At 39.2% G+C, this 27,965-nt stretch overlaps 1 protein-coding gene across 2 annotated transcripts; it reads left to right on the forward strand.

The window, feature by feature from the left end:
- The first annotated feature begins 1,070 nt into the window (after positions 1 to 1,070).
- Positions 1,071 to 27,956, forward strand: dpp9 (dipeptidyl-peptidase 9). 2 transcript variants are annotated; one of them, XM_030784636.1, is made up of 21 exons: positions 1,071 to 1,179; positions 16,049 to 16,139; positions 16,210 to 16,448; positions 16,885 to 16,997; positions 18,513 to 18,686; positions 18,800 to 18,968; positions 19,266 to 19,376; positions 20,916 to 21,044; positions 21,379 to 21,440; positions 21,527 to 21,627; positions 22,272 to 22,449; positions 23,016 to 23,175; positions 23,278 to 23,357; positions 23,443 to 23,595; positions 23,734 to 23,869; positions 24,002 to 24,147; positions 25,616 to 25,762; positions 25,886 to 26,038; positions 26,320 to 26,462; positions 26,646 to 26,757; positions 27,039 to 27,956. In XM_030784636.1, the coding sequence occupies exons 2-21, from the start codon at positions 16,084 to 16,086 to the stop codon at positions 27,129 to 27,131; spliced, it is 2,655 nt and encodes an 884-aa protein (XP_030640496.1). In that variant the 5' UTR covers positions 1,071 to 1,179; positions 16,049 to 16,083; the 3' UTR covers positions 27,132 to 27,956. The 2 variants fall into 2 exon arrangements, with proteins under 2 accessions (XP_030640496.1, XP_030640497.1); XM_030784637.1 differs by having other exon boundaries at positions 18,803 to 18,968.
- Positions 27,957 to 27,965: the final 9 nt, after the last annotated feature.

Consider the following 27,965-nt stretch of genomic DNA (forward strand, 5'->3'; position numbering starts at 1 on the left):
TAATTGTTAAGAACTCTTTTATCTCATGCATATAGTTATGCATTGTCTCAAGCATTCTTGGACTCAAACACATTTTTACATGCGAGAGGTGGCAAAGTCAGGTTTGAAGAATGCCACATTCTTTCTTTAATTCTTCTTATTAAGTATATGAAACAATCTGCTCACAAGCGCTGTTTTTCCAGTGTATCACATTACCTCCTTAATGGACTTCATGAGCAACTGAAATCAAGGGCATAGATTTGCTAACATTTCTCACTTGAACATTTTACAAGTTTTGGCCAAAGATATAGACAAAATGTACTCAGCCTATACTAGTTGTGAGTTGTGTATTTGCTTTACAAAGACATTGGGCATAGTATTACATCAGCCCTCTAGATGTCACACTGCCTGCAGATGCAAATTGCATGTTTGCATGGCCCCCTTAAGTACAGGAGAAGCTATCTCATTATGTCAGTACACACAATTTTGCCATGTAGACTGATACAATTTTACCCAGAAGACATGCCACATTTGTACATGTACAGAATTATCAAGGTATGGTCAGCACTGGCCATCTGGTCACATTAAAAAAAAAAAAACAGTCCTTTCAACGTGTTTTACCCTTCCATACCATATGAGCTGCCTGCACAGGGAAACTTTGCACTGAGTCTCTCATTCCAGAGAGGCACCCCTTAAATAGTGAGGGGCTGAAGGGATGCGCTTCATGGTTCCTCCCCATTTTTGGTTTCACGCTGCATTAATTGGACTTGTTAGAGCACTAGTGCAGCACTTGAATCAAATTCACTTGAACTGAATTGAGTTCAACTATTGTTCATATTATGGTCAAAACGTCATCTGGAGTCTCGATTGCTGTTAACTTAGCGGACGTGAATGGAGAGTGTTCTAGAAGTGAGAGTTTTATCATTATGTTCTTTCTGATTGAAACCTTGGGTCTTGCAAAAGCGTTTTAGCTTAGTGGCAGCGCCGCTCCACACTCCATCCCAGTAGGAGGCGGTAATGCGCGTTTTGTTGGATATTGACAACATAAAACGAATCGAAGAAGAGGAAGAAATATGGCAGGGATTTCCGTTTACATTATCTCTATTCTTGCTTTGTGTTCCTCAGGTCATGAACGCAAATTAAAGCATATATAAGAGCCACAGGTCATCGGCACGGAACAAGCATTTTACGGCTAAACCTGTGAGTATCTGGTCAAACCAATTTGAATGCTCAGTTACTGTTACCAAGCCCAAGTTAGCTTTCTAGCTGACATGATGCCAATCCCATAGTTGCCCTGATGTCACTGGGCCGACATTGGGAGCCTGTAAATGCCGGGAGGCCGAATAATTTGCTGTGTTTTTTGTTTTTTTTTTTGAAGGGAGGTATTTCTGAAAATGTATTGGGAACACAGTTCACAAAATTTCACTGACAGAGGCTTGTACATTTTCGGTTTTGCAAATCGCGTGTAGACCAAACTAGTTAGCTGGTGTCCGTCAGCTAAATTAGCTTGAGCGCTGTTACATGAGTCGTCTGTGAATGTTTGCGACACATTAGAAGTTTTGTCAAAATAAGGCTAATGAACTTGGAAATTCCAGCACCATTGCAGTTAATGTCTAGATGATGATATAAAGGTTAACCTAAACGTATGTTAGTGTGCCTTTTGGCTTTTTATTTCCGATTCTACTATCTGTGCTAGCTAAGTGTGTTTGACTAGCCAGTTGTACATATGCATTTTGGTACGGGCTCGACTGTGACAATTATCATAGGAAAAATGACAGGTGAGCTAATTAGCGTTGTATTTACTCAATGCTGAAATGACGAGATACTGGTATATAGCGACATTGTCAGCGTTGACAGTTTCGAAAGGAACAACTTAATCAGCTTGCAACTACACGTGAGAAACTTGACACTAGTCAAGTTAGCGCTCACCTGTGCCGTACGATTTTGGAAAGATGTGGGTTGTATGGAGACCAGAAACGCTTTGGAAGAACTCTCACACCTGCATTTGTGTTCAAGTTTTAACGACTACGCTCACACTTAAGAGGGAACAGTAACTTTTATAAACAGCAGAATTAGACACAGTCAGTTGTACTGAAATGTTATGAAATAAAAGGTACTGTATTGCAGTGTAATGACAAGGTTAAGATTGATGTGAAATGTGCACATTTCATTGTTATGGCTCGTTTGAAAAATAATTTTAAAATAATACTTAGTACTGTTAAAAACAGTACGTAGTACTGTTAAACAAGTTTTGTGTATGGCTTTCAGTTAACCAGATCCTCAATACAGCATGTACAACATATAGAGCTGTGTATGTGCTGAAAATAACACCAGTACATGGGTCTGCAGGGTTGGAGCTCAGTGTCAGTGTGTGGGTCAAGCACCCTTATCAACGTGCACTTTCAGTTAAATATGGCACATCTGTATGTCAGTGGCACAATAAAAGCCTTGTTGACAACCTATGTACATGTACCTATAGTGCCATCTGGTCTTTATGCCTAATTCCAGATGAACTTCTAGTGCTTTTTAAGAATGCTAGGCAATACACTCTTGTCTGTTACAATGCTAAAAATCCTTGCTGGGATATACAGATTATATGTGATATCACTCTTTATATGGCCGATGGGACATTTCCTCAATGGAAAGATATTTGGAGAAATGTCAGTTATGTGCCATAGGTGGAAGTTTAATACCGGTATAACCAATAAAGCAAACAATGGGCACAGAAATGAGTATCGTGAATAGCCGATGTTTTATACATGTCTCTATGGTTTATTATCCCAGTGGTATTGAACTGCAGTAGACCGACACAGAGCAGTAGCTCACCAGTACCACAAACTTCAGCAAATCTTCCAGTGAATTCAGCCATTGGTGTTGTGGAGCTTCCACATATGGGTCCAGAACCTGTGTTGGTTATAGCATACAGTATGTTAAGTCTAATTTCATATTTACATGTGGGTGTTTTATGTTGATTTGTTCATATCACCTCAACTGCTTGTAACCCATTAGGGTTAACCCAAAATCCTAAAACTCACAGCTCTTAGATTTCAACCTACAAATCATTATCACTCTCAACTATAAATAAATTTGTAAATATTACTATAAATATTGTTCCGAAAAATAACAAGATGTTATTTTTTGGCCATAATCCCCACCTTTGCTATTTAGCCATCTGCAGATGCTTATTTTTGTTGATGGTTTTGATCTAAGCTGCATTTTAGAATAGAAGTGGTACCTGATGGTGGACCTGCCCTCACAGATGACACAGGGCCTTGGTTTTGTGTTGGCCTATAAAGTTTCAATGTACCTCTCCGCCAGGCAGGCAGATTCAGCTAAGATTTAGTAGTCCCATGTACAGGTGTGCAAAAATATCATTTTTTAAAGTTTGTCCCATTCAGTATCGATCTGTAACATTTATGTATCGATCCTTTAGGCCAGGGGTGTCAAACTCATTTTACTTCAGGGGCCACATATAACGCAATTTGATCTTAAGTGGGCCGGATCAGTAAAATAATAGCATAATAATCTATAAATAACTAGAACTCTAAATCCATGTCTTTGTTTTAGTGCAAAGAAGTATTAATATATTATTAAGATGTTCACATTTATTGAACTATCCTTTTACAATACGTATTATGAAAAACCTGAAATTTGAATAAAAGAACTGCAATTTAAACAATATTATGCATCAGTTCATCATTTACACATGTGCATTACAACTTACAGATCACAGTGGATTTTTATTTTATTTAATGAGTATGGCGAATGAATATGGCCAGTTGAGCAACATCTGTAATGTCAGTGCTCTCATCAATTGCAACTGAAAATGCGACAAATGACTTGACTTTGTGCTTTATTTGGCTGTCCAAATCTGCGGAAAGGTCTGAAATCCTGTCTGCCACATTGTTCCTCGTCAGGCTAATGTTGGCAAAAGGTTGTCGCTTCTCAGGGCACACAATTTCTGCATCCTTCAGCATGCATGTTTTCACGAAGTCGCCCTCAAAGTATGGCTTGGGTGCTAATGCTATTTCGTTAGCAATAAGGTAGCTGGCTTTGACTGCTGCATCACTAATCTCTCAGCTATGGGTAAAAACAGACTGCTGTTTTCTCAGACCCGCTAACATTTCATTGATCTTTTCTCTTCTCAGTTGTCCTTGCAAGCTGTCATATTTTTCACTATGATGAGTCTCATAGTGGCGCTGAATATTATATTCCTTGAGCACTGCAACTTGCTGCATTACACATCAAGCACACAGGTTTCCCACTGACCTGTATGAATAAATAGGAGCTGGTCCATTTTTCTTGAAATATTCTGCATTCTGTGTGCACTTTTCTTCTTTTTGACAAATACATTTTGGGGCTTTGGGTCAGACGGCGGCAAAAGAATGTTGTGTTGTATCCGCTACTCTCACTTAAACAGTGCGCCCCCGATGGCCATGATCCAACAAATGCGTCTTATTAAAAGTAGTCAGCATGAATAAACTCTTTGCAACTCTGCAAACTGAACATATAGGGGATGTAAAGATACATTGCGGTGCAAAAATGTGACAGTATGCATTTTATAAGTTGGCAGGATATATCGCATAAATTCATTACTGATAGTAAATAAATATATAAAATGAATGTAGTCACCTGTATCATTATTTGTGTTGCCAGTGCACACAGTCATACGTCATGCTTCCGGCATTCCAATCGAGGCCTCACGTTTTACAGGTTTCAGTCATAGACAGAAAAAAGAGGTTTCAGTAACATACTAGCAGTGTCAGCATGAAACGTATTGAGTGTGGCTGGAGCTGACACTGAAACCAAGGATGCGCTGGCCTTCTATAAATCAGAGGGGTGGCAACATTTTGGCTTTCCAACCATTCAACAGGAGAACAGCAACAAATTGACCAACAAAACAAAGACAGTATGCAAACACTGTAGAAACACTATCAGCTACATGACTGGTAATTCCATGAATATGATGCGGCATCTACAATGCCACCACAACGACAAAGTCTGGTCAGGGTATGTGAGAAAGAAAGTGCTTAAAGGCCAAACTTCTCTTGAAAAAACTTTTGCATCCCTGTTGCTTCACATGTGCAAGAGCACAAGGGATCACTAAATCTACAGGAGTGTTTGGCCTCATGTCTTTAGCGATATTTTCGGTAGTCAACAATGAAGGATTTCACCTACTACTTGCTCTGAAAAGTGCAGAGAGTGTGGTTATGACAATAGATGGGTGGACATCCAGGGCTGTTCAGAGCTACATTATAATAACAGTGCATGTTATCAGTAGTGAGTAGGTACTGAAAAGTTTTGTGTGCCAGACTCATCTGCTTTTGGAGATGCACACAGGAACAAACATAGCTGAAATTTTAAAATCAGCAGTATCAGTAGTGTTTTTGACAGTATCTTAGCTTATTAACTTGTGTCTAGGGCTGAACGTTTTGGGGAAAATATCTAATTGTTATTTTTCTGACAGATATTGCGATTTCGATTTGATTTGCGATATGATTCTTTTAAGTCAAGCTTCAGTTCAGTATTCACTGTATAATAGATTTAAAATGTGGTGGAGCATTACCACATGAGATACCATCAGAATATTAACCGCTCAATATTCTAATGCAAAGATGATAATTTAAAGATGAAAAAGATAATTTAATTGGCATAGACCATAGAACAATCGAACATGTTAGGGATAATGTATAGCCGCCGGTCATTAACGAAAAATAAATCCCAACAGGACGAACAGGACTTCGCTTATTATACAGTTACTTCCCAAATTGATAAAAGAAACTTCGCACAATGTTTTACTGTGATAATTATATTGCTGTTTTGTGGCTTCCGCCGAGAAAAATAGTCCTTCTAGCAAACAGAACTTTTAAGTTCTGCATAGCAACATGTCAGGCTACCTGCGCACTCGTCAACTTGTTGCAGGTAGGCTGTTTATTTCCGTTACAATAAGTAAACAGACTATTTGCGAAATGATATAAAGCTATGAATCAGAAGCACAAAACCAGTTACCAGTGGCAGTGGTCATTAATTTTTTTCAGCTGTCATTATCAAGAAATATTGGACTTCCGAACGTTGGGATGGCCCATTCAATTCAATGGAATGTTCTGCAGTATTCTGAGGAACCGCAGGTCAGACGCGCTACATAATGTGTATCCTAAATCGCAGTCTTTGTGATTTACTAACTGCATGTTTTCAAATCGCGATTTTGATTTGAAATCGATTAATCGTTCAGGCCTACTTGTGTCTGAATTTGACTGTTGTGTGTTGAGTTGCAGTTTTCATAATTTCATAATTGTTAATGCATCAAAAATAAATCTATTGTTTTCATTCCGATGTCAGTTCAATTGATTTTCTTAAAAATATCATGGAAGAATCGAACCGTAAACATAATATTGTGAGTTGAATTGAACTGTGAGCTGAGTGTATCGTTACATCCCTATAGGCTACAACAATAAAATAAAACAAATAGCCATAGCCTTGCTATTGTTGATTAAAAAAAGACATTAGCCTACATTAAACAGTGTTTCCCACACACAGACTTTACTTGGGCAGGCTGCCCGGGTATATTAACGGCCGCCAGAGTATATTTGGCACAATGACCACTCTGAATTGGCTAACCTTGATGCGTGTCTTTGTGCTATTAAGGGTTGGGTGTCTTCAAATTTCCTGATGCTTAACGCAGACATGACTGAATTGCTGGTCATTGATCCCCCTACGCATAAGCATCCTTTTAGTGATCTTACCCTAAATTTTGACAGCTGCATCATCTCTCAAAACTCTTCAGCTAGAAACCTTGGTGTGATTTTTGACTGTAGTCTCTCGCTACTAGTCACTCATATCAAGAACACAACCAAAACTGCCTTTTATCACCTCCATAATATCGCCTAAATTAGGCCCTTTCTAAGTATGGCTGATGAACTATGATGAACTATTGGTCACTCATTCGTCACGCCTTGCCTCGATTACTGCAGTGCTCTGTACTCTGGCCTACCTGCCTCTAGTACCAAAAGTCTTCAGCTGATTCAAAATGCTGCTGCCAGACCCTGTCCTGGCTTCCCTTCATTGGCTCCCAGTTCATGCAAGGGCAGATTTTAAGGTCCTCTTATTAACATATACAATTTTACATGGGCTTGTACCTTCCTACCTGTCTGACTTACCCTATAACCCCCCTCGCACCCTGCGCTTTCAAGATTCTGGACTATTATAACTAGTTGTTCCAAGAGTTAAAAAGAAGTCCACTTGAAACCGAGCCTTCTCCTACTGCTCTCCCTTCCTCTGGAATGGTTTCCCTACAGAAGTTAGGGAGACAAACTCTCTCCATACCTTTAAACCCAGATTAAACACTTAGGCTATGTATTCTCGAACTTATGGATAATATAATTTTGATCTGACTTTGTTATAGACATGTGAAGCCCTTTGAGACTATAAAGAGTGATACTGGGCTCTAAATAAACTTATTATTATTTGGCGAGACATTTTAGCATTTTTTATTTTATTTTTTTATCCGTCCGAGAGAACGATGCCATCTGTGATCAATTAAGTAGTGGACAATCTCCCTTCGCCCTACCCCTACTGTACCTGGCCTACATGGCATCAAATGTAGCTTAAAGGCTACCAGGTAACATTCTATTTTCTCCTTTTTTTATCGCAAAGTCCTCTGCTGCCGATCTGAAATCAAAAGCGTCCAGTGTGTCTTTGCAGCTTGCAACGCGCATAAGCCGCATCACACTCTCCTCCTCCTTGCTGTTTCACTGTCAAAACAAAAATGTCCTGTTTAGGGATAGCTTTCGTTATAGCTATGTTTTGTACGAGCATTACCACCGGACATTTTGACAGACAAGTTCTTAATTTTTCGTATTTTTTTAAAATAAATTTTGCCAGGGAAAAACCAGTAATTACCGGCTAATGGAAACCCTGAATCGCACATGCTCTGCAGAGAAACAGAGAGAGAGAGAGAGACGTTCTTTAGCATTATGTTAGAAGACGCGGACATGGTGGATATTTTACAAGCAAGATCTGTGAAATATGTGAAATTAATAGAAAAAAATTCAATAAATCAAAATACTGTGTTAAAGGTCACACATGTTTGTTGTTTGTCACATGTAGTAGACCATTTTTGTGCGGGCAGGTAATGTCAGCCCTTTCCGCCGGCTACCTCCACGAGTATGTTTCAGACCTGTGGGAAACACTGTTAAATGTATGTCTCTTTGTGTTCCAAACCCGTCGAATTAAATAACTTGAAAGTAGGCCAAATGAAAAAGCAGTTAGGTCTAAAGTAAAATAATAGGCGGGTTGGTCCGAATTCTGAAACCGCACTTGGCAAATTCCTGCTTCTTTGTGGTGCAACTTCATTGCACCATTACTTGGTTTTTTAAAAAAACTGGCCGAGGGATATCTGCTTTGACATTTCGGAGTCGTGCTAATATGTGGAGTCAGGCCTAAGTGCAGGGCTGTTGCTATGGAGTGTATGCGACGTGCTGTAAGCTTTTGATCTCCTGTAACACTTAGTCACATGACCAAACACTCAGTGAATCTCTCATTGTCGTAACAGCGGAGGCAAAACCAAACTTTTGCATAAAATAAGTTTATATTTAAGTTATTGTTTATATTTAACTTTAATCATGGACTCTAGTTTATGTTTTGGCACATATTTTTAAGTTATAGTCCTTGTGAAAAATGGCATGCGACTTTTAGACTTGCCCATTTTTATTTTCAGCTACTCTTTTCAATCAGAAGTCTTTTTTGGTGCTTAGAAAGAGACAGGTTGATTTTGTTTTTAAGGAGCTAAACCCATGTGGTCCTCAAATAAAAAGATTTTTGTATACAATACTCTGGCCTTTTCTTTAGTGGCTTTCACTCTTTGTTTCTAGTGAATTGTAAATTTGTGTTCCCTTAAGAGCTTTTTAAACATCTCTCCAAATATGGAAAGGTGCTATATAGTATTTCATATCTCATTCCTATCGAAACGATATTGAATCAAACCAGATTGAATTGAATCGTTAGCTTGTGAATCGTAATGGAATTTACTTTTGTTTTGCTAAATGTAGGCTATCAGTAAGGGCGAACTGCAAAGTACATTTTGTCAGCACATTCTTGTACTATATTTATACGTTTTAATTGCACTGTTAAAATGTAGAAATAACGTAAAACTATTAGTAAATGCCGAGGTGTTTATTTGCATTAATTACTTACTTTAAGACTCTGCGATAATAAGAGACCTGCGTTTATTTCACTTAAAGCCCTGAGGCTTTTGCAAGTTATTGGTAGCTGAACTGACCAGGAAAATTCACCATGTTTTTTCCCCAAGTAGCTTATTTAAACAATATACGGTGCTCTTTGGTAGCAACTGAAACAGGAATCACTAATAAACAAAGTTCAACATTGTCCTTGCAACCTATGATAGGAGAGCACAGTCTAAACGGTAGTATCACTGTGAATTCAGGCGACTATGATCTGAAAGACCATTGATCGTTTATGTTTAATCTAATTCATGAACAGATGAACACGCATAAGACAAATTGAATTCACTGAAACAACCTCACATTGTTGTTTTTTTGTTTGTTTGTTTTGTTTTTTTAATCCATGAGTGTTCCAGTGTTCCTTTCCATAGCCTGGAGATAAAAATAGGGCTACCTTTTCAAAACCAGTGTTATTTCATTTTTAAGCACAAAAAATAAATATGACTACTGTAAGCATTTCCTCCACTGCTGTTTTGTTTAATAGTCACGAAGAATTAACAGGCCTACCGGGCATAATTTTCCTCAGCATTTATTTGAGGCAGACGTTTATTTCACTGAAAGGCTTATGCATACCGGTGATCATAAGAAGCCTGGTGACGGAACCATTTAAATGAAGTGTCACAGGGAAGAGAAAGTCAAGACGAACTTGTTTTAACAGACTAACAGAATCCTTAAAAATGAATGCCTTTAATTAAAGCGAAAGACACTCGCTGCATGAAAAGAGGTGTATCTAGACTGGAATACTCCTGTATACCTCTGGGTACTCCACAGATAATTGGATGTACCCGGGAGTCTGCTGCCCTGTTATGCGGACTGGAATACTCCTGGATATGTAGTACCAGGTTTGGGGGCCTGCCTAGAGCCATTAGTTACCATGGTGAATAATCCCCTGGGGATGCTTGCAAGGGAACATCTCTATTTCACACCTTGGGTGACCAGGTATCCTGCCATTGGTCAAAAGTCTGTCAATGTCTTTCCCCTCCTCTAAAACACTTCTCCACTGGTCCAGTGTGTGTCCTGATGATTTCATATGGCTTATTATTATTATTATTATTATTGTGTTTATTATTATTGGTGATGTTGTTTTGTGATCATAGGTACATTAAATAGTTAGTCTGACAAACAAAAATAAATTACACAAATACTTTTATTATGAATAAAGAAAATACAGTATAATATAAAGTATTAGGCATATAAATTGACAATGTATGTATATATATAGAATAGAACAGAATATATTACAACAGAATATAATATAATAGAAATTCTTTTTGGGAACATAAGGGAAACACTAATTGTTGACCCAGCTTCTATGGTCTCCATTGTGAATCTGTCCACACCAACTCGTGCATGGTGATTCACAACATATTTTTGGTCGGTGTCCAGTCTATTCTGTAGCACGCCACACAGTGCAGACAACTGTGCTACGGGCTTCAGGTCGGACCACCCACACCAGCCTTCCATCCAAGATGGCGGGCTCCTGTTCAGACCTCATATCTACTGTTGCGGTCTTCCATATGGTAGCCTCTTCCTCAATTTGAAGAACACTAGCTCTGGCCTTGTGCAGCTGCAAAACACAGGGCAAAACAGAAATAAGACCGCTGAAAACATCAATCAGGGAAAGAGTCTAAGAACTACAGGGGAAATAATTATGTTTTGACTTACTCTTCTTTTCCTTTGCCTCATGCGAGCGGTAATCCTGCCCACCTCTTTCTTCTATAGATTCTCCTCTTGGTTCATCCTGTAACTCTTTCAAATAGTCTCATAATAGGTCTTGCAGGATGCTAGAGAGAGAAAAAAAAAGTGGAGAGGAAAGGAAGATTGATTAAAAGTAGGGATGTCCCGATCAAGTTTTTTCGCCTCCGATCCCGATCCAAGTCATTTAATGTTGAGTATCTGCCGATACCAAGTCCCGATCCAATATTTATATTTTCCTAGGTAATACAGTTGCACAGTGCACATTTCAAGTACATTAAAGTAATTAAAACCAATTCAGTGTATATGCTTGACAACCGAATAGCAAATGCATTAAGAAAAAAATTGCCTACGGCCAAGCTGTTCCTTAATTTTTTTTTAATTCCTTTTTTTTATTTTACAAAATAACAAAGTAAACCTTCTTGTAAAGCTCCGGTAGAGCAGTGTCCAAAATGCAGTGTCGAGAGGGTAAGGCGTACTGTGGGAGTTATACCAGAAAACATACGTAAGTGTTCGATTTTATTTAATCTTACAATAATTCAAGTGGTTAAGTTGTCTGTCAGTTAAGTTGATACTTTTTCTGAAAGCCTCTTTTTTCTATGCTATCGTTATCAATCCTTAGCGTTAGTTAAGCGACTGTATTGCTCAGTGGTCGTTAGTTTAGGCTAACTCGCTACATCACATACAGCTAAAGCGTTAGGTGTTTCAATTTTGAAATGATACCTTCGTTGTTATAAGTAGCCTTGAGGATTAATGTCGTCGGAGTATGCTGACCTAAAAAAAATTCAAATTTAACAGTTAAAAGAAAACCCGTTCGCCTCAATTTGCCGAATTTGAACGTACCTCTGTATTCGCTACCGCATGGGCTGTTCATCCAAAGCGATTAATTCAGTTACCCTCTCTGTAATCTTTTTGGCCTTGTCGCTGTCTCAAGGAAATATCTCTCTCCTTTTAAAAGTATATCCTCCAATGTCTGTTGCTTCGGAGCAGCCTTTGCCTGTGTTACCTGAGTGAACTCGCTGTATTCCGCCGAGTGTTTATTTTTTAGGTGCCGTATCAAAGTGGTAGTAGCCTACTGAACGCAGTTCTGTTACGACCACCTCGCGAAATGCTCGCATTGCAAACATTAAAAGTGGCTGTTGGACTGCTTTCGTTTCCCAATTTAAAACATATCCACACTGCAGACATTTTAGCCACGCCTTGCCACAAATTATGGTCTCCATTTAAGACACCAATGTGACAGCTGACGTAAAACGAAGGATCGGGCTTAGGGTCGAGCTCAGTAAAGCTGATACCGATCAGTCAAAAAATGCTTTGATCGGCCACAGTACCGATCTTTGAGATCAGATTGGGAAATAACAAATTAAAGGTTCATTTAGAATTCCAGGTACTGTTATGAAACAATCGTGATGATATTCCAACAAAACTTGTTAGCTTACCTTGTCTGTGGATCATATCTGTGCGTGTTGTTTTCAGCATTATGCATTCTGTGCACAGCTTCCTATAAACAGCAAAATTAGTAACAGGGTTAAATTCAACCACATTAAGGGATAAAGCAGATAAAGAAATGCAAACACATCAGAATATGGGGCAGTCAGAAACAAAAACTAGGCTACAGAAATAAACTTACGGAAACAGAGTTATTTCCCGCTCGTTTTATCTTTTTTGGAGCAGACCCCTCTTGCGCCTCTTTGAGCGCTCTGATGTCTGACTCTATCCTGTCTAACCACTGAATAACATTCCCTATGAACATTTCCAGTTGCTCAGACATCATCTTAAAAAATGCATTTAGCATGGACAGCAGTTGTTTGTTTTCGTTCAGGCTCTTATAACTCCATACACCCCAACTAGGACCCTCTGCTCTGTGACGTCTGGACAACTGACGGTCACCTCACTTCGGGAACCCGGGAGCCGCTCCTCCCGACCACGCCTCTTCTCTGCCATTACCCTGAGGTGGTGGAATGACCTCCCCCATGCAGTCAAGACTGCGGAATCTCTTACCATCTTCCGCAGGAAACTGAAAATCCACCTCTTTAGAACCCACCTGTCCCCCAATGCCTAACCTCCCTTTCCTAAAAAAAACCCCAAAAAAAACCCAAAAAAAAAAACCTTTGTCTTGTATCTGCGTTTATCAAAGTATTCCAGGGGCGCAATACGAAGGGGCAATTTTACGCTCGGTCTTATTGTGATCTCTGCTCACAAGGTATTAGAAATCTGACTCTGACTGATGCACTGATTGTAAGTCGCTTTGGTAAAAAGCGTCTGCCAAATAACTAAATTGTAAATTGTACTGTCCGTTAGAAAACTGAAGTGGTCTTTTGCAAGCCATCTTTAAAATGTGCACTATCAAGAGGTTGCGCTGTACAACTTCTGTTATCCTTCTGTAACTTGCTTCTCCTACATACAGGTAACCCCCTTCCCCAAAGCAAATTTTGGGCTGCAGTTGCATGCGATGCTATTGGTTACTTTCACACTACCCCATGCACGTGCACAAAACTGACTGGACAGGATTCTGAGTGGGTGGTTTGAGAACAGGGGCGTGACTTTGTACTGAGGAGAAACATTCCAAACAAACACTGAGAAAAAAAAAAATCCTCCTGTAGCCTATAAACTTTTATGGTACAAGGTGTCCCGCTTTGCATCCGCATCCCACATATTGATTTAATGTTCTTGAGATGGACTCTCGATTTTAAATGGCAATTTCATTTGTCTTTACGGGTCCGGTCGATTGTGTGTTGTCAACTTACAAAATAGCTGTTTGCCAGACTCATAGTACTCGTTGGGGTATTGTTCGGCCTGGTATTTTGCAGTTAATTGTGTTTTTCTTAACTTTTTCAACAGATTTGACTTACCAGAAGATGTTCATTTTGACATGATTTTTTCCAATGCATCTAGTAGGCAAATTCACGTGCTGAATGTGAAGATTCAAGACATGGTTACTAGGCAACATCCTTGCACTCATTTGAACAGATTTGGCTATGGCAGAGACCTTCTATTAAAAAGTCTTTGGCTATGCCTACTGCGAGGGTACTTTACACTATCTGGGCAATCGCAAACTGTGAAAAAAAATTCTTAGGTTTAAAATGTCAACACAACACATTTTTGTCTGTCTCAAGCAAAAATAAAATGGCTTGTCCCATCCTTTGTGGGGAACAAAAGTGAAAGACTGGCGCTTATTGAAAGACTATAATTGTGCACCTGGGATAAAAAAATATATTGCTGCATTTATCATTACTAAGGCAAAACATATTGTGATGTGGATTTACCCCAGCTCAAGGCTTTCTTGTTTTAAACCAAATAGCTTCTTATATGAGTCTTTTGTTGGCTATGGATGTAGGTCTATTTTTAGAGTAAGATTCCTCTCTTGAATTGTGAATGTCAACATGACAAACAATGATGTTTGTTCTGTTCAGAGTCATTGGACATTAGCAGAGGATGAATGACATTGATTTTAAAGGTGTTACACACACAAAGCGTCACCAATTTTTCAAGTCTAGTAATATTAAGATCTGTGCTACAGCTGTAGTGTTGAGTAGCAAATGTCCAAGGGAAGGTTAGTGTGGGAGTGTTTCACATTTTGCTTTAAAAACAAAACTTATAACAGAAGACCATACAGACCATACTTTCATGTTGTAGCAAATGCAGACGAGAGTATTTCAACCAAAGTCTCCACCTTTGAAATCCACACTTCAGCAGCATAATCAGACAAGCATTTAAAACAGCAATGTCATGCAATTGGGATTGAACAGTAGTTCTCAGATAGGGATTTAGATGGTCAAAAGTGCGGTCTGATTGCCCTTAGAACTGCGATTTTTACATTTTCACAATACATTAATTTCGATCATTGATGATGTATGGCCATGTGTCTTTGTACCGACTCTAGAGGTGATTTTCCTGTTGGTGGAGTCTGGTAGTATGTGTGCTTCACTGTCAAGCTAACTGCCAAAATAGCTGGCTATAGCTGTGTGAGGGGAACGGAAACCTCTGCATGAAGTAAGGTATTCCTGTCAAGCAATTTAAATTTAAGGCAGATTTCATCAAATCCAGCAGTGGAGATCTGGAGTCATGCTAGTTTTGTGTCAGTGATACACAGTAGGTTAGTTTTTAATAGGTTTGTGCAGTCTTCAGCTAGTTTTATAGCTGAAAATGAAGAGGCAGATCTGTTGCTACAAAAACCAGCTGAACGAGATCTGAGGAAACCTGTCATATGGAGGGTTTTTTTTTTTTTTTTAAACGACACATTGCCAGATCTGGAGAACTGTGTTACTCTCTCTCTCTCTCTCTCTCTCTCTCTCTGTCATCATTCCTCAGTCTGAGTATTCCTTAAACATGTGAAATATTTTGAGCAAATCAAAATGGTTTAAAGACATGTATATCTTAATTATTAAACAGTAGAGACTTAATACTGAAGGACAGCAACACGCCTCTCCAGCAGATTTATTTGCAGTGATTTGAGGTGTAACAGCTAACCCATCCTCAATTCAGTTTGTACCTTGGTTTTAGGGCTGCAGATTGGTTTGGCTTGAATGAAAATTGAGCCAGCTCAGTAAAGATTTTCTCCATTAGAATGAGTGAAAGAAATCTTTTAAGGTTCTTAATCAACAAAAAGACTGCGAAATGATGACCGAATGTTTTGAACTTTTTCAGATCAATGTTTGGCCGCTTTGATTTAAAAAAAAAAAAAAGAAAGAAAAAGTTCGCGCTTAGGCTCAGATGTACTTTATTCATTTAAATGGGTTGCTGTATTCCAGTATACATTATATTATTTATAGTTTGAGCAGTTTACAACCACTGACCCCAAACAATATTAAATCTAGTAACATGTAGTCTGTCTGTATTTATGCATGTTGATTAAAAATTAGATTTTTTTTCCACAAAGAGGCTTCATTCACATCAGGAAGTGCTTGAAAGAGGTTCATCCTGAAATGTAAGCTAGTTGTCCCTATTGAAGCTAATATTATGTTATTTGAATCTTGCTTTAGGAGGCATTGAGCAAACAGCTTGAACTGTGGATCTATGATGCTTTCAGTTAGTTGCCTAGATATTCAGTGTTCAGCAAATTAGAATTGTCTGACTGAATAATTTTAGCCTATAAATAACGATGTTAAAAATGTGATTTTTTTTTTTTTTAATAGGTTGCCAAGTCTGGTTGAGGCTTGTTGGTCAGTTAATGTATAGAGTAAAGAGGTTGAAACTTGAAGACAAAACCGAAGGAAGTTGGAAAAGGTATGTGTAATTTCCATTGGGGTTGTTGGTGTAACTGTCACTGATATTGATAGGCCTTGTGTGTGCTCAGTTTTGCAGCTGTCAAGATGACCGCAGTGGACGCCCTCTCAGACAGCACGGAGGTGGTGGAAATGGAAGATGTTTCCTCACAGTTTTTTGTGGAGAAGCACTCATGGGATGGTTTGCGTGACATCATTCATGGCAGCCGCAAATACTCTGGAATGATCATAAACAAAGCACCCCATGACTTCCAGTTCGTGCAGAAGCAGGATGAGTCCGGCCCCCATTCACACCGACTTTACTACCTTGGTAAAAAAAAAAAAAAAAAAAATTCTCCCTCTCTCCTGAGAATTACTGAAATCATGATGCAGTGAAGATCCTTGATTTATATTTTCTGCAGTGTTATTGTTAGATGTTTGGTTGTCTTAAGTAGATGTAAAACAAGGCAATAATTAACTCTGCTGTTAAATCCAAGGCATGATGCTCTCTACAAATTTTCTTCCAAAACAAAATAGTTAACGCGATACCTGCTGAATCACAAACAAAACTTTGCCAGCTAAGCAGAGTAATGTTGTAACTTCATCTCATAGCTTTGCATTACAGGACATAGGACAGTGTTACATCTTACATGGCTTTGAACTAAAGGCTTAGAGTCCAATATACAATGCACCATAAGAATACCATAGCAAAGAATACCATTTTTACCATAGGAATAAATTTCTGCATGTTTTTTCTTGCTCATTAGGAATGCCTTATGGAAGTAGGGAAAACTCCTTACTTTACTCTGAAATTCCAAAGAAAATAAGGAAAGATGCCCTGCTGGTGTTGTCCTGGAAACAAATGCTGGATCACTTCCAGGTATCTCAGCTAGTCCTATTTCCATGGACTGCACTCACAGAGAAGTTGTGTGAAAAGTTACTATGATGTTATTTACTGCATTTTCCATCTACCACTGAACTGAAATCAAGCAATAGTATAGCTGCAAATACCAGTTTCGAACACCAAGCATCAATTGGCCACACTGTGGCATTAGAGGAATGGACTAGTTGCTCTGTATGTGGAGAGAAATCAGATGGCCAATATGGAACCTGTGTGAGCCTTTGCATGTGCCAGGGTGCTGTTTATACACTGTTACCCAGGCAGGTTGACGGAGCGATGGATGACTTTGCATGAACTGGATGACTCATGTGCTAGTCCTCACCCTCCTGCGTCGGCACAGAGGTCGCGCAATAACATGGACCAATGAGAATACATGGAACTAGACATGCCAGACTGGGGAGAAAGACAAGGGAAATGTGAAGACAGAATAGACAGTTATCAGCCTTAATTGTTGATCATGGAACATGGCCCAGATTATGGTTGCTTATCGTACAGATTTGAATGCAAAATGGTCATCAAGAATGTCCTGTTTTCTCTGTAGCAGCTGTGTGTGTGTGCACGCGTGTGTGTGTGTGTGCGTGCGCATGCATAAATATATATGTGTGTATATGCTAATTGCATTTATATTTAGATACTGTTTTGGATTGTTTCATTGACACTGTGTATGTATGTGTGAGAAAGTTGTACAGTCTTAATTTGATTTTATTAATTAATTTATTAATTGAATTTGTAGTGCCATCATATTGGTTGTATTGGTGTCTAGTTTGGTTCTAATAAAGTTACGCTATCTTTCCAAAAATGTTAGCTATAGGTTAAGGGACTGCAAACAGTTGAAGAAAAACATGAACAAAAATAGTGCAGTACCTTCACACTTTTTACTCTCGCTTACCTAAATAAAATATGCTTCAGACTTCGGTGATTGGCAACATACAACAGATTTGTTACTACATTTAACCTGCTGCCTCACACCGCAGTTTTTCAGTCACTTGGAGTTGAGGTTGTTGAAAACTTTTAAGGTTACTATGTGGTGTGAGGCCAGAGAACCCTGCCATTGTTAAAGTGCTTACAGGGCAGTCTTCTTTCTGTGGACGTGTGTTTGCACTGCGCTGTGATCTGTAGAGAACAAATCATGAGTGTGGTTCAGGTTAATTCACAGAACATTTAACTGATTTGTGTAACTGTGCAAGCTAAAACTGGAATTTTATAGCATGCCCGGGATGTGGCACAGAATGTCAATTTTATAGCATGTCCAGGATGTGGCACAGAACCTCAGTGTGTTAGAAGAGCGAAATTGTAAACATGGCACGAGATGGTGTGAGATTCACCCCTCTTGCTGGTTAGCCCATCCAATGAGAAATGAGCGTAGTCTGTGTGCACACCAGTGCCCAGTCACACAGTTTGAGTCCTATGTCCAATCATAAATAGTGCTTTTTCTAAAATGAATTTGATTTTTAATTGCTTTCATTGTACTGATTAAAAGCTGTTGTCTTCCAGGCAACACCCCATCATGGTGTTTATTCTCGGGAAGAGGAGCTTTTACGAGAGAGGAAGCGTCTAGGGGTTTTTGGGATCACATCGTATGATTACCATGCCCAGAGTGGTCTGTTCCTCTTCCAGGCGAGCAACAGCCTCTTTTACTGCCGTGATGGTGGAAACAATGGTTTCATTGTGAGTGGATGGAATTTTTTTACCGATTGATCTTTATTCTTAGATAAATTGTGTGTACCACTTAACTTTTTGGAACTAGCTGTCTGCATCCCTGAAAGTCATGTGATGTTTAGCAGGCTCCCATAAAGCCAGTAGAGATCAAGACTCAGTGCTCAGGGATCCGAATGGATCCTAAGATATCCCCCGGTGATCCCAGTTTCATCGCATTCATCAATAACAGTGATCTGTGGGTGACTAACATTGAGACTGGAGAGGAGAAAAGACTCACCTTTTGTCATAAAGGTAACAGTCTTAACATGACATCTTGTATTCTGCGTAAAGTGATAGTATTCTGCAGATAGTATTCTGCAAAAGCGATAGTATTGTCAGAGTCAAGACAGATTTCTTGCTTTAAGAGTTGCCAGCAAACGGAGGAATTAGTAGACATGAAATAGATTTTTATTGTATAGAACTTTGGAAGAAGTCCTGTAAGAAATGATTTAGCATTGGTAATAGGAAGATTGTTAGCAATCAAAGCTTCACAGTTGCTATAAATAAGTAATATTAATTGAATAAAACCTTTGTCTTTATCTCTTGTAGGGTTGAAAAATGTTAAGGATGACCCAAAATCTGCTGGCGTTGCCACATTTGTGATTCAAGAGGAGTTTGATCGTTTCACAGGGTATTGGTGGTGTCCAGCTGCCCCAGAAGGTGAGTGCCATTCTTTGCATTCCACACCTGCTCTGGCTTTGTATCTGCAACCCAGTTTGCAGCTATAACTTGGGTTTCATAATTGAAATTTTAATTTCAAGCAGATTATTTGGGACCCAAACACAGAGTGTAATTTTAAGTCTGAACATGGGTCCAGTGTGTGTGAGGCAGTTTATGTGTGTAGGCATACAGTTCTGTCCTTGTAGTTAGTTTGACTCTGCTCTGAGGGATATTGTGTTATGAGGACTGTTTCTCAGACCTCATAACTTTCTATAAATCTGTGTATCTGTGCAAGGTAAGCCAGATAGCTGAAGTCTCTCCTTAGTCTGAATGGATGAATCTTTGTGTGGCACAAACCTAACTATTATGGTGCACTCATACCTGCAGCGTCTTTGTCACTGTATGGCGCTTTGTCACTGTGGCATAGCTTTCACTTGCAGCCAGCTTGTGGCCGTTGCTAATGTAGTTTTGAGGAAGTGGACTACAAATGTATTGACAGGAGATGCATCAGTTTTCTAAAACAATGTATATACTAATAAATACCATAAATATATATTGTATTTTATATTTATGTATGTGTTATATTTACATTGTCTTTGCTATATTCATTGTGGAGTTGTATGTCTGTATTTTCTTAAAGTCAGGCCTATTAATATATTGCCCAATATATGTGTGAACAAATCAGGTGCATTACCGCTGAAAAATATGTTTTGGGGGGAATTTATTTTCCTGTAAATAGTGTGATCTTGATTCAAACACTACTGTTGCACCATGGACTGCAAAGTAGCATTCACAATCCGTTTCTCCTCTATGTTGGCTATGGGAACTAAAATACTAATATAGGAAGTTTAAGAAAATGTTTCACAGCAAAAGAATATAAGGAACACATCTGCCCTCTGACTGGTCGTCACTCAACTCTGTCACTGCTCATTTGCATAAAGTTGAACTTTGCACACCTTTTTTGTGTTACCAAGTCATTTTGTCGCCAGGTGACTCACCGTGCCAAGTTGCTCAGTGTAGCCCAGCGACCACTGGAAATGAATGTCTTCCAGCAGCTTTGTCACTTGTTGTCGCTGCTGGTGTGAGCGCACAATTAGAGGCACCATGTGGAAACTGGCTTGTTTGTTTGTTTTTCACCTAAGCCATGAGGCTGGGTGATTTTAAAATACAGTTTTTAATTACTTAATGTAATTTAATATTTGTTTTGGAGAATGTTGATATTTCACAATTTAAGCATTAACAACAACTCTATTCACATAAATTTGAAAAACATGACACGTTGGTTTGCCAACCGCAGATGATGCTTCACAAAAAAGATCACTGTTTTTACATCTTTCACAACTGTGAATGTTCTCAGTACACACATTACACTAAATGCATACTACACATTCAACGTCACTCGGCCAACTGGAATAGCTTCACTCAAAGTGTCTATATTTATATATCTGTGTTAAAAAAATGGTTTTCCTCAAATATGGTGATGAATGAAGACATTCACCACTGTATAAGAGCAAAAATCTTGTCATGTTTGTTTCTCAGACCCTGATGGGGGTAAAACCCTTCAGCTTCTCTATGAGGAGGTAGATGAGTCAGAAGTGGAGATAATTCATGTTCCCTCCCCAGCTTTAGAGGAACGGAAGGCGGATGTCTACAGATACCCACGTACAGGTTAGCTTATTTCTTTTCCCCAGACACACACTCTCACCCTGTAATGCATAGAGTTAGCATGTAATTGCTGTCCATGTAGGCTGTAGCTGAAGAGCATGTAATAGCAATGATTATTGTATGATGATGGTTTGGCTGACACAGCGTGTCTTAAGGGCAACGTTGTTCTCTCTGTTACTCTGTAGTCATTTGATCAGCATTGTCATATGTGGCAATTACTAGGAGATAGGGACCGTTATAGTACAGAGAGAAAATTTTGCTCTGACAATACCATACAACACTGTCCTTGACTTTGCTTTATCGAAATGGGGTTGCTACACTTTTCCTGTAATTTCAGGGAGTAAAAACCCCCAAATCAGCCTCAAACTGGTGGAGATTAGGACCGACCATCTGGGAAAAGTAAGTGCCTTTGCAGTTTGTGCTTGTTTATCAGTTGTGTTTGTTCAGAGGCTTTAATGTTTGCTCTTGTTCCTTTCTGACTTCAGATTGTTAGCACGCAGAGCAAAGAGCTTGTGCTGCCCTTCGACACTTTGTTTCCTGGAGTAGAGTACATTGCTAGAGCTGGATGGACAAGGGATGGCAAATAGTGAGTCTCAAACATAAAAAAACGACTTTTGCTGCATGACGCATTGATTTATTTCATTCATCAAGAGGCGCGTAAGGTTGACCATAATGTAAAATCATGATAATATCAAACACTGACAGGCATGATAATTCCACCTGTTACAACACATCCTTTTTCTTGACTGCATGTAAATCTTGGGAGTAGGTGTAAAGTAAGCTTTCATATGATGGTGAAGGGGAAAAAAATAAAGCAATCTGTGTTCGAAGTGATCAGCCCCTTAAACAAAGCTAAGCTTTCACTGCTGTCTATTTGTGCTGTCCTCTGAAACGTGAATTTTACATTGGGACAGAATATACAGATACAGTGCATAATTCTGTGTGCATCGGGTATAAAGACAGTAAGTAGCTCGTGGTATGAGATTTGTTCTACAGTCTGGTCTTTCATGTGACAGGCTTTCTTACCCTAATGGTGCTCCTGCCTACACTGAAATAAGTTAGACTTGGCCTTGTCGACACGAAACTGTCCTTGTCAAAATCAGAAAAAATCTTAAAACAGCACAGTAGAAAAGAGATGATGAGTCTAGCGCTCAGTTTGCCCAGTACCAGTTGTAAAATGAATAAAATTAATAATAAATGAATCAAATCTCACCGAACACATCCCTGCAGTGCTTGGGCAGTGCTCCTGGACCGTAGTCAACAGAGGCTTCAGCTTGTTCTTTTGCCACCTGCATTGTTCATCCCTGTCTGTGAGGATCACACACTGTGGGAACAGCAGGTCGAGGCCCTGCCGGAGGGAATGCACCCCTTCATCATTTACGAGGAAGTCACTGATATCTGGATCAATGTGAGAGCCCTTATTCCCTTTGATCTCATTCTCATTCATTCGATTCAATCAGTCTGCTCATTTGAATGACATCTACAACAATGGCAAGAACTCAAAAAAAAAAACAGTATTGTCTGTGTATCATGTAAGAGTTATGTAACAGTTTAAATTGAATCCACATTTTAACATTAGAACCATCTTACCTTTTTCTCTCACTTTTACAACTAAATGATGCCCACTGGCATCCCAACTGGTGCACTCCTCCACTATGTTAGAAGCCTAAACTGATTTAGGCTGATTTAATGTAGTAGTGCTTTGCATTATTGTTGTGTTATTGCTGTGTTGAAATAATATGTTGTTGTTATGAAGCAATTTGATATGATTTTCAGTACAGTGATTCCAAATTATTTCAGTAACAGGGTGGTCTTGTCATGAATCAGTATTTCTGCTAAACCTATTAGTCATTTCATGATCCAGGAGGGTGTACAGATATTTTAATAATCTAGAAGATTGTGAATTTTGGGTGCCACCTTAGTGGATGTTTGCATTTAGCTTTTGTTTGTTTGTCTTGCATTTGTTAACTCTAGGTCCATGACATCTTCTATCCTTTCATTCAAACTACTGATGACGAGATCACCTTCCTGTGGGTAAATGAATCCAAAACAGGATTTTGCCATTTGTACAAAGTGACAAGTCTCTTACAGCAGGGCTGTTACCAGTGGTCCAGAGACTACACTCACTCAGAGGGTAAGAGCCAGTTCTTGCACTTTTCCCTACTTTGATCTTCTGTCTGTGGAGCACCTAGTTCTTGATGGAAGTTGCATCAAGTTTGGATAATGTTCTTTTCAGATGATTTTAAATGCCCAATAAAGGAAGAGGTGACATTAACAAGCGGAGAGTGGGAAGTACTTGCCAGACACGGCTCAAAGGTTAGTTTTGGTGCATGAAAATTAGGAATGAACCAGAGAGTGTACTGTTTCCTCATGGATATTGTACTGTTATTGGCTTTTGCAGATCTGGGTAAATGAAGCCACAAAGTTAGTGTACTTCCAGGGTACAAGAGACACGCCTCTGGAGCACCATCTGTATGTGGTGAGCTATGAATCTCCAGGAGACATAGTGAGGCTGACAAAACCTGGTTTCACCCATAGCTGCTCCATCAGTCAGGTCTGTACCAGCTGTCCTCTCCAAACACAACACATTAATATTCTGCCTTGCCTTTCCTTTGTTTCTGTCCTCAGTAGCACAGCAAAAAAGCATGTCTGTCATTATGCACTGTCTTATCTCTGGTGTTCTGATTTACAGAACTTTGACATGTTCATCAGCCACTACAGCAATGTGAGCACCCCTCCCTGTGTTCATGTTTACAAACTGGTTGGCTCTGATAGTGACCCCTTACACAAAGAGCCAGAGTTCTGGGCCAGCATGATGGAAGCTACAGGTGATTTAAAAAAACAGATCTGCACAATAAATCAATTAAAAATTGTTTAATCAACTTTTCAAGACTAATTCAGAATTTTTAAAGATATGTATGTGGAGAATATCTGAATGTTCTCTTTCCTCTTTTCCCTAGGTTGTCCCACAGATTACATCCCACCTCAAATTTTTAGTTTTCCAGGGAGATCTGGCTTTGAGTTGTATGGAATGTTATACAAGCCACATAACCTAAAACCTGGCAAAAAACATCCAACAATTCTGTTTGTCTACGGTGGTCCTCAGGTTTGTTCCTTAAATCTAGGTCTCTCCAGTTAAAAACCAATTACGCAGTTGAACAAACTTGTGCAATGACCCATTTTATGAGCATAGTCTGGGAGGAAATAGAGAAAACCTGCTTGCTTCTGCAGGTTAGTGGGGATGGGAACAGACTGTTTTTATAGTGGTCTCTATCCAACAAATGTCATATTAGTGCCTGCCAATATTCTTTATTTCACTTCTTCTAGTACTGACATTTCTAAAATGACCACAATTGTTGAGAGAGAGAGAATGGTATTACTGTTTATTTGAAAGATTTCTAATGACAGTCTGTGTATTTATGTGTGCGTGTGTGTATTTATATACATGCATATATATATTGAGGAGGGTGGGCTAGACACGCAGGTTGGTGTGCAGTCAGGAGATGTCAGCACTGACAGGATACGTTATCAGGTTATTTTGCGCTATGAAGTACAGCAAACCCAGAAACTGCACAGTGCACCCCCTGGATAACAACACACCCTGACTTTGGATATGGATAAAAAATTGAGACATATGATTTCAGTAAATCTTGCAGTCTTGTCATCTCTGAAAGATTTGCTTTGTGAAAACTGTCAGAAGATACTAGATCAGTTATCAGATCACAGATGCAAGTGGTGTGTGTGTTTCTGCAGCCATCCAGAATTAATTTCTAAAATTAATTTTCACATTATGTATTAGGCTATATAAAATCTCTGCATCATTACCATCAGTCATGCTTGCCTCCCCTCCTTTTTCACAGTGCTGTTTACCATGTGAGACTTTACTAAAACAAAGTTCAGACAGTTACATATGTGGTTAAGTGTGACTGTTTAGATTAAGAAGGTTACATTTTTCGTGTCATTTCAGTCTTTGTTTCAAAAGGTTGTAGTGATCTCAATAGATTTCTATTAGATTGTTAATATCCTTATCTGTGATCTGGTTGAATGTAATCTGGTTTTCATATAAAAACTCATCTGATTCAACAAAAGCTATCACCTGAATGTACCTGTAACAACAAACGTTGACATTTACTTTTCTATGCTTGGGCACTTGGTAAATTATTTCACAGTAAACTGAGTGTTGTGGTCCTTGCTGTGTAGGAGAATTGAATTTGTGGAGAATCATTGCTGTACATAGTTTAATGCTCTTAACGTCTGTATGTCCAAGCTAACAAGGAGTTATGCTGTGTGATTTCTGTGCTCAGTGTTCAGTGTGATGGGCGATAGAGTTGTTTAGGTAACTATGCTGTGGCTGCAGTCTGAGTGTGTTTGGTTACTGTAATGTCTGTTAGATACATCTGTATTTGTCTGAATACTTACTAGGAACAATCAACTAGATCTTGTACCCATGGTACGATGGGCTGCCAGACTTTATAGCTGTGTTTTTGGAGACTAAGAATGAGACTGTGATCAGCCCCTCAGAAAATTTACACATCTAGAAAACAGCACCACTTAGGCCGTTTGTGTTTCCACAGGTCCAGTTGGTGAATAACTCCTATAAGGGTGTGAAGTACCTGCGTCTCAATACTCTAGCATCTCTGGGCTATGCGGTGGTGGTTATCGATGGGAGGGGCTCTTGCCAAAGAGGCCTAAAGTTTGAGGGAGCTCTAAAAAACAAAATGGTAAGTAGAATTAGCTAAATGGAGTTGTTGTCAATACACCTGTTCTCAGTGACTAAAATCGTAAGCTCTGAAGCATGAGGACTAGAACTTGAATTTGTGCTGAATGATTTTGTCTATTCCCAGGGCCAGGTGGAAATTGAGGACCAAGTGGAAGGCCTGCAGTATGTGGCAGACAAGTACAAGTTCATAGACTTGAGTCGTGTGGCCATCCATGGATGGTCTTATGGGGGCTTCTTGTCACTCATGGGCCTCATCCACAGACCCAATGTCTTCAAGGTGAAACTGTTTCAGAAGATCTTATGTCTCTCGCTTTGATTTGACATTTGAATCTTTAATTATAACACCAAATTTCTCAACGACACATTACATATTGTTTAACTTGACCAGATGTGTTTAAAAGCAGTTCGTTATTTGCAAATATATAGATCAGTGAGTAGTTGTTTTTTTTTTTAGTGCATAGGTTGATGTTAGCACTGCTTCTATAGAATGTTACTAAGAGAACTCATTTTAGACCTGGACTGGCTCATTAGTTTTCTTCATTTTCCCTGTTGATTCAGGTGGCAATAGCAGGTGCTCCAGTAACTGTGTGGATGGCGTATGACACTGGCTACACTGAGCGCTACATGGGCGTCCCAGAGAATAATCAGCAGGGTTACGAAGCAGGATCAGTCGCCCTGCAAGTGGACAAGCTGCCAAGCGAGTTAGTCGCCTTATCACAGCTCTTATTTTATTTATTCCTTTCTTTCTTTCTTTATTGCTTTTTCTTTCTCTGTCTTTCTTTCTTTGTGTAGTTTTTGCGACAGTGGAGTGTTCAGTAGTAATCATTTAAAGTTTATGATCATTTGATAAATTGATTCGTTTGCCCATTGTATTCCTTTTCAAGACCAAACAGATTACTCATCTTGCATGGATTCCTTGACGAGAACGTGCATTTTTTCCACACCAATTTCCTTGTGTCCCAGCTGATCCGTGCAGGGAAGCCATATCAGTTACAGGTTTGGAAACCTTGTCACTCTTTTTTGTCCTGAGCATGCAGATTAAAGTTGCAGTATTTATTTATTTTTTTCATCTGGTTGTCTTTTTAATCCATTGAAAAAGTGTTTGTGTATACACACACACGCACACACACACACACACACACACACACACATACATACATACATACATACATGCGTACATACATACATACATATATATGTAAATAATTTTTTTTTTTCTTTCCTCTTTTGTGGGTTTTTTGGTTGTTTCTTACTGAGGTCTTGTCCATTTCCTGTAGATCTATCCGAATGAGAGGCACAGCATCCGCTGCCCAGAATCTGGAGAGCACTACGAGATCATGCTGCTTCATTTTCTCCAGCAGTATCTATGAGTGGGGCTGACCTTGCCCGGGCAGCCACCCCATCTGCCCCACATTTGACAGCTACTAGCCGCTCCTGCTCAGCCCCCCGTGACGCCCTGCCGTAGACTTTTGCTTGTGTATTCTCTTTCTGAGAAGAGATTTCAGCAACCGTGAACAGACTTGAGAAGTTGTCATCAGAAATGGAAGTTGCTGCATGTTTTAACTACAGAGTGAACGGAAAAGCATAAGAATGACATAAGGATGCCATGATCAGTGGATCATATGTATGGAGACAAATTGAAGCCAAAAGTATTGTACATTTCTTAAAATTGTAATTGATTTTTTTTGTATTCTAAAGTGGCCTTTTTACTGTTTTTATCGGTAAACCTGACTTGTAGACAGTACAGTGGTCATTAAATAAATGCGTTAAAAACTGATGGTATATCACACTTCACAGAAAGAGCTCATATTTACGCACATGAAAATTATGACCCTTTTATTTACACCTCATGAATTACTGAGGTCAGTTTCATAAGCTTTAGGCAATGTTGATTCAGTCTTCAGTTCCGACATGCTGTAATGACTTACCCCAACATGATTTTTTACGTAATAACAATCTGACCAAATAATTCAAACACTGTAAAAGGCAGGCATTTTAACCGCTAACGAGAACAAAGAGCGTGAGGTAGCCTATTGGATTATGCACACTTCATGGCCGCAGCACCCACTGCTGCCTCATCTTCTTTGTTTTCATTTACACTGTTTAATTTTTCTTCTTCCACAGTGCACCTGAATCTTAGACTGTCAAATCTGGAGCTCTTACTGTTTGTCTCTCGTGCTCAAACAATGTCAAAACAATGAACT

This window comes from Chanos chanos, chromosome 9, assembly GCF_902362185.1.
Source record: "Chanos chanos chromosome 9, fChaCha1.1, whole genome shotgun sequence".
In the NCBI taxonomy this organism is placed as follows: domain Eukaryota; kingdom Metazoa; phylum Chordata; class Actinopteri; order Gonorynchiformes; family Chanidae; genus Chanos; species Chanos chanos.

Bases quoted from the DNA above. Each gene is read 5' to 3' on its own strand.
- dpp9 (XM_030784636.1), top strand. From the start codon at position 16,084: ATGTATAGAGTAAAGAGGTTGAAACTTGAAGACAAAACCGAAGGAAGT. The intron at 19,377-20,915 runs GTGAGTGCCATT...TTTGTTTCTCAG, and splicing joins GTGTCCAGCTGCCCCAGAAG to ACCCTGATGGGGGTAAAACC. The intron at 21,441-21,526 runs GTAAGTGCCTTT...TTCTGACTTCAG, and splicing joins GGACCGACCATCTGGGAAAA to ATTGTTAGCACGCAGAGCAA.